The 13,345-nt window shown below is 31.2% G+C and overlaps 1 protein-coding gene across 1 annotated transcript in view; it reads right to left on the bottom strand.

The window, feature by feature from the left end:
- LOC139513756 (ubiquitin carboxyl-terminal hydrolase 40-like) overlaps positions 1-13,345 on the bottom strand; it is a 49,196-nt gene that overhangs the window by 20,806 nt on the left and 15,045 nt on the right. The window contains exons 13-20 of the mRNA XM_071302537.1: positions 9,655-9,815; positions 9,106-9,187; positions 8,766-8,934; positions 7,359-7,446; positions 5,945-6,018; positions 5,231-5,420; positions 4,514-4,619; positions 4,001-4,079 (exon numbers count right to left, since the gene is read on the bottom strand). Coding sequence (XP_071158638.1) covers positions 4,001-4,079; positions 4,514-4,619; positions 5,231-5,420; positions 5,945-6,018; positions 7,359-7,446; positions 8,766-8,934; positions 9,106-9,187; positions 9,655-9,815 — 949 coding nt within the window. The remainder of the gene's footprint in view (positions 1-4,000; positions 4,080-4,513; positions 4,620-5,230; positions 5,421-5,944; positions 6,019-7,358; positions 7,447-8,765; positions 8,935-9,105; positions 9,188-9,654; positions 9,816-13,345) is intronic.

Here is a 13,345-nt window from a genome sequence, read left to right as displayed (position 1 = left end):
ATCCAGATTGATACTTATACAACAGTTTATTTTCATGTAAATGGTTAAAAATATTTTTGAACACAATTTTTTCTAATAATTTACTCACACATGACAATAAGGAGACAGGCCTGTAGTTAGAAGGTAGTGATTTGTCACCACTTTTGAATAATGGAATAACATATGCAATTTTCCATTGATCGGGAAATACTCTCTCATGAAGTGATTTATTAAAGAGTAAACATAATGGTTTTGAAATTTCATTTCTAACAGCAAGTAACATTCTGTTGCTAACAATATCTGGTCCTACCGCTTTATTTGGATCAAGCGTGGAAATAATATCAAGTACATCTTGTTCACTAACAATTATCTGCGAAAGAAAATCATGACAGCGATCATCAAATTCCGGTAAATCTTTATTAGCATCATCTATATTAGAAATAGAACAAAAATATTTATTTAAAATCTCAGACTTTTCTGTTCCTTCATACGCAAGGTTAAAGTTATGATCCGGGTCTCTTAGCGGAGGAATATCATGAGTTGGTCTGTCGCTTTTAATTAGAATATTGATGGTCTTCCAATACTGTTTACAGTTTGCAACTTTAAGTTCATCCAAATTCTCGTTTATAGTCGCGTAAAAATGCTTTTTAGCTTGCTTTTTTAAATTATTAACTTTATTCCTTTGTTGCTTATATTTATGTTCAGCAGATGTACTATGTGAACGCATAAAAATTTTTCGAAATCTGTCCCGTTTTCTCGTTTCCCGTCTCAAATTTGAATCAAACCAAACTTTATCATCACATCTTATAGTTACGTCCCTTGTAGGGATACACGCAGATGCTATATTAATAAAAGTGTTAGTGAAATTCGTAGCAGCAACATGAACATCACTTGCATCAGAAATCAAATTTTCCCAATTAGTATTAAGTACTTTTTGTTTCATCAAGTCATAATCCCCTCTTTTATAATCCCATATAGATCTAATATATGTTCGACTTTTACTAAAACCACAATCAATTGTGACATATGTTCCATCATGGTCACTTATACCTCTATCAATAGGTATTGTGTCTTTATCTAAAACTGGTATAGAGTCTGTAACTAAAATAGGGTCAAGTAGTGACGAACTACTTGTTCGTGTGTCAAAGTGTGTGGCTTTGTCAATTATGTTAATCAGGCCATTAATAAAAATAATATCTCTAATATTTGACGGTAGATCAGACTTAAAATTTTTATTCAGATCACCTAAGCAAATTATACAATTATTTTCATCAAGGGCGTTTTTCAGCATTTGATCAAAGTATTGCCAGAAATAAACTGTAGATTGCCTTTCCGACCTATAATTTATATTAATCAAAATAGATCGAAGTTTGGTCTTCAACTCAAACCACATACTCTCAATTTCATCATGCTCTAAATCTTGTCGACGGATTATGTGAACGTAATTTTTAAAATACATGATAATACCACCACCATGTGAATTTCTGTCTTTTCTAACTGGTGTTTCAAACCCCATAATAGATATATCGTAATCAGCAATATTAGAGTCTAAATGTGTTTCTGTGAAAAATACTACATCATAATCCTCAATAATATCGGCAATATAGTTCAGTTTATTTCTAAGGCTTCTAATGTTGCAATGGAAAATTGACAATGTTTTCTCGGAATACTCGTGTGTGCGTTCAGGACCCGGGTTCGGTTCAATGTCACCACATATTAATAATAAACATAAAAGTACTAAATAAAAAGCAATCAAATTACTACAAGTTCTATATAGGTTGCGTATACTTAGTTTAAATCTTGAAATCATCTTTATTAATTCGGCCAGCATATCATTTAAGGAAAAACAATACCGGTAAACTGTTTTTCTCAAACAACCCAAACTAGTCTTGTGATAAAACAGTCCTATTGTTATCCTGTACGATACAATATCATTACCCATTGTCAAATACAATACAATAGAAAAGGATAACAATATAGGACTGCATTTTAAAACATGATACATAGCATGGACAATTATAATTCGAATGACCCTTCATGAATTTCAGAAAAATAAAAAGTAAAGAAAAAAAGAAAAATATGTACATGTACAAAAAGCAATATTTCAACATCGTAAATATTCGATGTTGGTATTGCAAATATCAGAGAGCTGAATTTTTAACAAAGATTTTATGTTAATGATACTTTGATAAAATAATCCAAATTAAGTGACCAATTTTTATGCGCCTCTCTGAATTATATCGAAAGTGGAAATGAACTGATTTGCATATTGTAGTCAAATAAGGTAAGGTATACTATAAATTTAGCTTGGACATAATAACCGTAACGATTGTCACGTGATACAATGTTGTTTTTTTAAACACACTTCGTTGATTATCACTCATGTGATATAGAGTAGAATTTAAACCTATTGACATTGCCAAAGATGTATTATTTTAGTGTATGTAAACACTACCACCTGTTTCTAAACACGTGTATTTATACAACAGTTACTGTTAAAAATTAAATAAATACGGATAGTGCTTACTAGTTTAGACACTTTCTTGAAACAGCATATTGACATATTACATATTGTACATAGTATTAAACTAGATCATACAGTTCCGAGTAAATTTGTGAATTAGTAAACTTTATTCAGACAAAACAAACAAGAATATGATGGTAACGGAATGTCAATCCTCACTATGGTCATCACCTTCAAGGACTTCCCCACCAAGTCTGTAAATGTCTTGCCTTGAGTTAATCTTTTTAGGACGAGCATTTTCTGTTGTTTTTACTATTATGGACCCGTCATGTGTCCAAAAGGAGTGTATGATATCTTTTTCACGCAAAGTGTTTAATCTATGTAGCAGATCATACCTGTGTTTGGTGAGATTTTCTGCAATGAAAATTTTGCTTTTGTTTCCTTTTAAATAACGCTTGCTGTTGAAGACTAATTGTCTCTGACGGTATGACAGGAAGCGTACAATGATTGCAATTTTGCCATCTTTAATTTCACCAATTGGATGGGACCGGCCAATGTCTCTTGTGTTCAAATTCAATTTGAGATTTTTATTACAAATATCAAGTACAAGTGCATCAGTGTTAATAGGTTTAATTATATCACCATTATCGTCAGTTGGAACTGGAACATTATGAAATCGCAAGCTTGTTCTTCGCGAATATTGTTCCTGTTCCTCAATTCTGGCCTCGACCTTGCCTAATTTGGTTTTTAACATTTTCATTTCCTCTTTATATTTATTAAGTTCTACGTCTTTAAGAATAAGAGCATCTTTGTTGTGTTTAATACTTAGCAAGTGAGGCTGCATGCATTCATCAACTATCTGGACAATTTTGGGTTTGACCATTTCAATGACCTTTTCTGTGATAAGAGGGATGATGGAATCCATAAACTCTTGATTTTTTAGAGTAGCACATACAACATCTGATAATTTAAAAACCGTTTCTTTTTCAACAGATGATATGATATTCTCAGTACTATCAGAATTGGGCAAGCTAGAGTCACTGAGTGAAGTATCAAGGTTGACAAGTCTAGCAAGTTTTTCTACTTGTTGCATTGACGGGGATGAATTATCAGGACTACTAGATGGATGGTCTCTTTTTCCACTGTGCTTTGGTGTATTTTTAAAGTAACTGACAATGTTAGATTGTTGTTGTTTTTCTTTAATTACCTGGTCAGCCATCTTGTGTGTTGTGAACTCCAATATATAACAGATATAAATGAAAAATCTAGCAAAAGTCACTATTTGGTCATAAATGAATCTGTTCGAACAAATATAATATACTTTTCACATAATGTCTAATAAATTTTCAAATTATATCATAACATATTACACTGGAGGATATAAATTTCTCTCTTTTTAGTCTCCTCAAATTTTCACACCTTCATACTCAAGGGCAGATAATCTTTTTTTTGACTTTATGTTGCCCTTGAGGTATCTTGTTATACATATTCATATTGTGATCCTTTTAAGTTTTGCAGCTATTTCCTATAATCCAACACATGTCTTTTGATACTTACACTACTGCCTCGATTTTCTATATAAATAGGATATGTCATTTTCATTTTGTTCTGAATGGTTCTGTCTGACACAGGTAGTCTGAAATAAAAAAAAAATTACACATGTATCCACATCTACTTACATTGGCATTAACTAAATAACTGATCTTGTTTTTAACAAATTTTAAGAAATATTCGTCTGCCTTAGCTTCCTGATTTATCATGTGACCCAAAACTATGAAGGTCATACGATCATTGTTGTTCCCACATACATATACAACTTCTCTTCTGTTTTAAAAAGACTTATTTTACAATAATAAACAAAAAGCCCCAAGTGAGACTGAATTCACCAATGCACAATTTTTACCAATGGTAACTGTTACTTTGTTGTCACACATTTTATATCAAAAAGGCCAGGTGCAATAACTCACACTGTGTTAAAATATTTCCCCTTAAAGATGGTATAAGAAATCAGAAGAATGTCTGTGTAACAAAAGATATTTTGTATAAAATAAGAAACCAACTAATTCTTACTTAGATTTGTTCTCTGCAATTATTTCATCTCCGTTCTTCAGTCTGAGTGTTTCTAAAGTTGTATCTAATAAATCACTGGAAAAATCTATCAGTTTTGGGTTGGTGTCTACAAATAATTTGTACATATAGTTATACTATTTCATTTAGTACACACAAATCTTATATGTTTAAAAATATCAAACCGCTTAACCTGATGATAGTAAGATGGACATATGCTGCATTTAATCTGTATTTAAATGAGGCTTACTTAGTTTTTGGTGGGGTTCTTGTTGTTTATTCTTTAGTTTTTTATGTTGTGTCTTGTGTACTATTATTTGTCTGTTTGTCTTTATCTTTTTCAGCCATTGCATTGTCAGTTTGTTTTCTATCTATAAGTTTGACTGTCCCTCTGGTATCTTTTGCCTCTCTTTTAAAAAAAAATTGTCCCTCTGGTATCTTTTGCCTCTCTTTTAAAAAAAATCAATTTCCACAGCTAGTATACAGCATAAATGTTTGTAATATGCCCAATACTAATAATATGTTAGTTCTTTTCATTATATATTGGATGAATTTCACTCTTTTCAACAGTTGAATTTAATTATAATCCTGTTTCAACATTGACAATGAAATTGAATTCACCTAAAAACCGATTCTTGGTTAATCAAGTCCTTAATTCTTTTCAGTTCTTATATACTTGTTAAAATTTCTGTCTTCTTTTGACATTGAATGTTAACTCACCCTGATTTACAATTCTTTTTAATCTCAGATCCTTGGTTTTAATCCTTGTCTCCTCACTTACAATGACCTTGAACTCCTCCAATGTCAAACTTTTAGAGAAACCTCTAATAAACAGTTGGTCATTTCCATAAGATATGTTAAGAAGAATAGGTTCATATTCCTGACCAGATGGCACAGTTGTTCCATTCACCTATAAACAGTTATTGTTTTCAATTGCAGAACATATTTCATATTCAATCTCAATTTTGAAAAATTTGATATAAAAAAATCAGCATAAATTCAGATCTTCTAAAGAACCAATATTTTCCATATAATCAAGCAACAAGGAAAGTTACCTTCAAACTTTATCTTGCCAGGTTTTTTATGACAAATTGTGTTTTTTTTTAAGTTTTAATTTAATAGATTGTCAATGAGACAACCTTCCACAAGAAGTATATATACTATTCCCAGCTTACACCAGTCCAGAGACCAAATTTGTTGAGGTTTGCATATAGTTCATGGTAAGTCCTTCAACCCAGAGCAATGTTTTGTTTTACTATTTTTGCAGCCAAATGCTTTTTTATGTCACTTTCAGCATATGTTATGACAAAATATTTATTATGTGAACAAAATGATGATGTTTATAAATCAATATGATATTATCTAAGATATGGTCAAATATTATGCTTATAATATCCTACTTTGTTCATTTTTATAAAATATAGATCTACTAACCAGATGACCATCCCATATAAATAACATAGTGCCATCGTCAATAGTTACGTCCTTTATCTGTTTACTATCTTCACCTGTAATAATTAATGTTCATCAGTCAGGTAGACACTACATTAATCGTAACATTCATTCTCTTTGATAGGATTCTTTTTGGAATAATAATTGTTTTCACATTTGATTGTCAATGAGACAACCTTTCATATAAAATATTTCTTGATAAAAGACTTAAGTTTGTGATATCATACAGTATATAAAAAAGTACTCTCAATTTTGTCCATGTCCTTCAAGTTTGCTGCTGAATATTCTTTGATTCATTGTATTGATAAGTTGGTGTCTTTCTCTTTTTATTTATAGATAATTTGTTGATATCAACTTATTTATTCCTTTCTATTATTTTGATGTTTGATGTTGTTCAGGTAGGGGGGGCAGGACCTTTTTCAGGACGTTGCGATCAGGTGTTTTTAAGCTCGGGATTTCAGGATTGACCCTTTCGGGATCTGGGAATTCTTCTTTCGGTATGCTGGGATTTAATTTTTTTTAAATTCGGGACCTCAGGATTTCATGTTTTTAAGTCTGGGATTTCGGGACCAGGATCCCTCCGACCCCCCCTCAAGTATGATAAGAAATTAACAAAACACAATCCCACAAAAATGTCATATGTGCTGAATTTGTAGAGGAAAATACAGCAATTCCAAACAGGTTTATAAGGATGCTGAAATACAATTAGCATTCTCAGGAAGAATTGAATTTTTCACCTCCTAAACCTTTGTATCAATTTGCCAGTTTCAATAATTTTTTATCTTGCTATTAATGTGATGGGGCTAAATCAGCTCAATATTTGAAATCCAAACATTTGGACACTGTCTTTAAATGACCATGTCTGTTAGAAAAGTAAAAGAACAACAAGAATGTGTCCATAATACACAGATGCCCCACTCGAACTATCATTTTCCATGTTCAGTGGACTGTGAAATTGAGGTCAAAACTTTAATTTGGCATTTAAATTAGAAAGATCATATCATAGGGAACATGTGTACTAAGTTTCAAGTTGATTGGACTTCAATTTCTTCAAAAAATACCTTGACCAAAAAATTTAACCTGAACTTCACAATATCATTTTCTATGTTCAGTGGACCATGAAATTGGGGTCAAAACTCTTATTTGGCATTAAAATTAGAAAGATCTTATCACGGGGACAAGTGTACTAAGTTTCAAATTGATTAGACTTCAACTTCATCAAAAACTACCTTGAACTAAACACTTTAACCTGAAGCCGGACAGACAAACAGATGGAAGGACAGACGAAAGGACATACAGACCAGAAAACATAATGACTCTCTACTATCGTAGGTGGGGCATAAAAAGTATCCTGAAGCATCTACCCATAACAGATCTATAACATGTAATCATTTACCAGATAAAAACTCATACAAATGGTGGCCTGCTGGTAACTCCTTCATCCTTTGTATTACAAATATTTCAGGCACCAGTTCTCCTCCCAACTGAAACACAGAATAAATAGAAAATCATTCAAAAATACTTAAAGGTAAAAGATTTTCTTCTTTCAATCAATAATTTCTGATAAAAACAATATATATATATAGTAACATTTATTTAAGCATTGTGACATTGCAAATATACAGGAAAATGCAAGAATATGAAAGTGGTTTATTCTCATCAATAAACACCATTTTTGCCTCACTATTTCATGGTTAGGTATATCAATTCCTAGTTTGAAAGTCCAAATCATTAAACACTAAATTCCATATAAATTTCTAAGAACTATTCTATTCATCATGACAGTATTTCTCATATACAACACACAACACAATGTTTCAAGCAAATGATGCCCATGTTCATTCAGATAATATATTTATAGATTCTCCTTTCAGTATATCATGTATATCTCTATTCAGAATAAAATATGAAATTACAAGAACTAAAAACAAGGAATCAATTGTTTGAATATGCTTGAAATGCACTGTAAAACATTCCCTTACTGTAATAAGGACTAAATATTTTAATATTTTAGTCTGCCATAAAGTAACCCTTCTGTGATATTTGATGCTTAGCATACTTCATCTTTATACATACTAAACAATAAGTGAGGAATGTGTCTATGTCTATATAAAGTTATAAAGGGACATAACTAACAAACATTTAAAGTGACACTACCTCAATGTGTGCTTGATCTGAGTTTTGTGGTATTGTGTATAAGTTTCATAACATTTATATAAGTTGAGGTAAACTTAAGTATGAGAATGTAAATGAAAATTTCAGCAATTTTTCCATTTGAAAAGGAGCATAACTCTAGAACAGTAAAAGTGACACTATCAAAAATCCAATTTGATCTGTATGTTGTGGTAATAAATATTGTGTACAAGTTTCATATCATAACAATTGGTTGAGGCTGACTTAAATTAGAGAACAGAAACGAAAAATTCAGCAATTTTTTTCCATTTGTAAAGGAGCATAACTCTAGATTGTTTTTGTTGTTGTTTGTTTTGGTATTAAGCACTGTGTATAAGTTTCATAACATTTGGTTGAGGCAAACTAGAGTTAAAGAATGGAAACCAGCTTTGGGAAAGCTTACTACCCCTCCGCTACGTCGGGGCATAAAGATATGAATTATAAACATAACAAGACTGCACTAGTACTGTTCCAGTAACATAAGAATTGACCTCAGTTACAGCTTTTTTTTTAGATCAGCTATAGTTTTCCTCCTGTCAATAGTAAGTTCCATCCAGCCACACTGATCTGGTCTGGGATGTAATGCCCCAGAGTAGTACCCCTATTACTACCCTCTAACATTAGTACTGACCTCAGTTATTGCTATTTTTAGATCAGCTATAGTTTTCCTCCTGTCAATAGTAAGTTCCATCCAGCCACACTGGTCTTGTCTAGGATGTAATGCCCCAGAGTAGTACTCGTATGATTGGCTAAAGTGGATCTGTACAGTTATAGTGTTAACTTCTATCTCATATTCCTGTCTGTAATAGAAAAATATCATCTCTGGTTGAACATTGAATATATCACTACCCATTCCTAATCATGTTCTCACTCAAGTCAACTTTGATGTTATAAGTGCTTTTTTCTATAGAATTAACTTTGATGTTATACATACATTTTTCTGAGGATTTAACCTTTATCATGTTAAATACCTTTTTCTACTGAGTTCATCATTTTCTATGATAATATCTGTTACTAGGTTATCTGGAACCTTGTAGGCTGGATTTCCTTCAGCTAAAATTACAAAACATACTCACTTTGATAATGACTAAATCTATAGCAGAAACTAAGATACATCCTTTTAAAAATTAATTCAACGAGTCTTGTGTCCATCAATATGGATTCCAAAGTATACAGAACATTTTGATGTTCTTTTATCTATTTTCATTCTTAACATTTTTGTTTTTACTTGTTTTTTGCCAAGTAATATTTGGTGAGAATCAGTGAAATAGATATAGGAAGATGTGATGTGAGTGCCAATGAGACAACTCTCCATCCAAATAACAATTTAAAAAAGTAAACCATTATAGGTCAATGTATGGCCTTCAACACGGAGCCTTGGCTCACACCGAACAACAAGCTATAAAGGGCCCCAAAATTACTAGTGTAAAACCATTCAAACGGGAAAACCAACAGTCTTATGGCTAGTAAGGATTATAATACACATATGTAATACTTTGACTTATAAATGAGAATATTACCTTCTTTTGGTCTTGTTAATGTTTTCTTTCTGTAGAACAACATATAAGCACTTTCTTTTCCTTGATATTGTTTTTCTATTTCCTTTTCTCTGATTGGAGAAACTCTTGAGTCATCAAAGTTAAACCAAGCTTGGCCAGGCATAGGTGTTGGTGATTGTGGTCTACAACAGATATAAGAGTTTTTTATTACCATCTTCTAGTTGTTTCAAATAAATGTAATATCATCTGTTTAGATAATAAACTAAACCTAATTGTCTTCATCAGCCAATTCAAGATTTGTATAATCGATATTCCATGAAATAACATATCACTAATATGTCACTCATTTATTACTTCTGTGGTTAGAGGCTATCAAATAAAACCTATACCAATGTGAATATCAGTTCTCTTGATGGTTCTCCACAAGATTGTATCTCTTCCTTGGTTAAGAGTTTATCTTTAAAAAAAAAGAAGATGAAATGACCTATTTATGTGGTTAACTTCTGTCAAGATAACCCGGTTGATTCGCAATAATTCTGACACTAACTCTGACTTAATATAAAAAGAAGATGTGGTATGATTGCCAATGAGACAACTCTCCACCATTGACCAAATGGCACAGACATTAACATATTGAGGTCACCATTAGTTTAATATCAACAAATGAAAAGGCTGTTAAAGAGGGGGGAAAGATACCAGAGGGAAAGTCAAACTCATAGTACAAAAATAAACTGACAAAACCATGGCGAACAAAGAAAAAGACAAACAGACAAATAATAGTACTCAAGATGCAACATAGCTTATAGAATAAAGACTATGCAATACAAACCCCACCAAAAACTGGGAGTGATCTCAGGAGCTCCAGAAGGGTAAGCAGATCCTGCTCCACATGTGACACCTGTCCTGTTGCTCATGTTAATACAAATGCAGTAAATAGTATAATTTGGTAGGTCACATTGTAGCAGAGAGGGGTAATTGAGAGAACTTCAGAATTAGTTTACCTTTTTTTTTTTTTAACAACATAATAATATTTATTCATCTAATCTTGCTTGTTACAAATTTCACCAAGAGTCCAAGCTTCTCTTGATTTACCCTGTTACACTCCACTGATTATCCAGGGAAATAAACAGCTGATCCAACTTATTAACTTATAAAAAATAATATACAGGATGTATAGTTGTCTTATGCAGAGATTCATCAATGCTCAAAATTCTTTCTAATTGACAATAGCATTGGACATCTTGATTTATATGCATCTATTCTTTTATTAAATTCATTTTCAGAAATACTAAAGACATCAACAGCTTTGGTTCTCTGCTCGGATACATAGTATGACTTATAAATAGAAAAACTTAATACTGTTAGTATATAATTCAAAAAATAATATTTACTATCTGTGATTTTATATCCAAATACCAGATGTTGCAATTTAATATCAAAATCTATTTTACTTCTTTTAAAGAGTTCATAGATTTTTTGCCAAAATTTATTCAAATATCTACACTTCAGAAAATAGTGAGCATAATCTTCTTCTTGTTTACAAAAATTACACTTATCTGTCTTAGTTACTTTCCACTGCAATAACAGTTTTTTAGTTGGAACAATATAATGTAATAATTTCCATCTAAATATTTTTAATTTATTTTCAGTCATATATTCAAAAATAAATTTGTACAATGTATTCATATAAAGAGTTTCTTGTATTGGTAGGATTCTAAGCCATCTGTTTATCCCTATTGACGACTCTAGTTTTATACTTATCAAAGAGTTATATAACATTTTATTTGTTAATAATGTAGTCTGGATTAAATTATTTTTCCATATGATTTTATTTCTCTGAATATTAACTGTAGTTTTGACAGAATTCTCTTTTTGGACAACTTGAATCCATTCTGATGGTATAGATTTTTTTAATTTTTGAAATTCGGCGATCCAGTTTTTTTTGTACTTTAATTTGTTTAGAATGTAGATTTCCGATAATGACATTTTATCATCTAAGATATCATTTATGTAAATTAGATCACTCCTAATCCAGTTCTCAAATATAATTGGTTTATTACCGAATTTTATAAATTTATTTCCCCATATTACTTGCTTTCTAATATCGACAAATGTGTCTGGTTGGTTTGTTTGCCCCCCGCCAGTCAAATTCCAAGACTTTATTACTTCTTTATAAAACGCAGGAATATTTTTAAGATATATCTTAAAGATTTAATATCACTAAAATTCATATTAAATATTGACAAAATATTGTTTGAAACATTTAAGTATTTAAATGGTTTAAGCTTCCATGTCTCAAGTTTACCATTTACCAATCTATTTACCCATGATGCTTTTAAAGCCACAAAATAACTTTTAAAGTCTACCATTTTTAGACCCCCCCTTCTCATATGGACCAATCATCATGTTTCTTTTAACCTTGTCTGGTTTCCCATCCCAAATATATTTGTAGCTACTGTTTTCTATTTCTTTTAGATAATTTTCTGGAGTAAGACAGACGCTTCCCAAGAAAGTAAACAGAGGCAATATTAAAGTCTTTATAATTAGGATTTTTCCTAAAATTGAAAGATTTCGTTTTTTCCATATCATAAATAATTTATTCATCTATTCTATTTTACCATTCCAGTTTAAATGTTTGCATTCTTCTTTGTCATGTCCGAAAAACACCCCTAAAGCTTTAATAGGTTTATCTCCCCACTTAATCCCGACAATTTTATCTTTACAAGATTTCAATTTCCCAATCCATAATCCCTCTGTTTTATTTCTATTTAGTAGTAAACCTGAAAAGGAACCAAAAATTTCTATTTCGTTCATTGCAGCTACCACATCGTTTTTATCCTTGCAAAAAAGTGTTGTGTCGTCTGCTAATTGTGAAATCTTGATACTATGACTTTTCCCATCTAATTTTATATTTATTCCTTTTACATTTTTATTATTCCTTAATCTCTGGGCCATAATTTTCAACAGCCAAAACAAATAAAAGAGCCGATAAAGGACAGCCTTGTCTTATTCCACATGAATTTTTGAAAGTTTCTGATACCCACCCATTGTTCATAACACATGTTTGTATATCTGTGTACATTGCTTTAACCCAATTAATAAATGAATCGTTAAAACCAAAATGTTTCAATGTCCCAAACATAAAATCCCATTCCAATGAATCGAATGCTTTTGTAAAATCTACAAAAACTAATGCCCCCTCAATATTGTATGTGTCTGCGTAGTCTATTACATCTTGAATTTGTCGCAAATTAAACCCAATAAATCTATTTTTAACATAACCGGTTTGATCTTCATTAATAATTTTTGGAAGTACCTTTTTTAATCTTTGAGCTAGAACATATGACAAAATTTTAAAATCTACATTTAGAAATGAAATTGGACGGTAGTTTTCCAAGAGTAAAGGATCTCCTTTTTTAAATATCAAAGTTAATACACTGGTACGTTGTGAGTATGATAACTTTTGTTTATCGTAGCCGGTATTTAGAACATCCACAACTAAAAATTTAAGTTTATCCTAAAATTGTCTATAAAATTCAACAAATTGAGGTCACCATTAGTTTAATATCAACAAATGAAAAGGCTGTTAAAGAGGGGGGAAAGATACCAGAGGGAAAGTCAAACTCATAGTACAAAAATAAACTGACAAAACCATGGCGAACAAAGAAAAAGACAAACAGACAAATAATAGTACTCAAGATGCAACATAGCT

The sequence above is a fragment of the Mytilus edulis genome, chromosome 2, assembly GCF_963676685.1.
Source record: "Mytilus edulis chromosome 2, xbMytEdul2.2, whole genome shotgun sequence".
NCBI lineage: Eukaryota > Metazoa > Mollusca > Bivalvia > Mytilida > Mytilidae > Mytilus > Mytilus edulis.
This window is presented reverse-complemented; position numbering and strand designations above follow the sequence as displayed.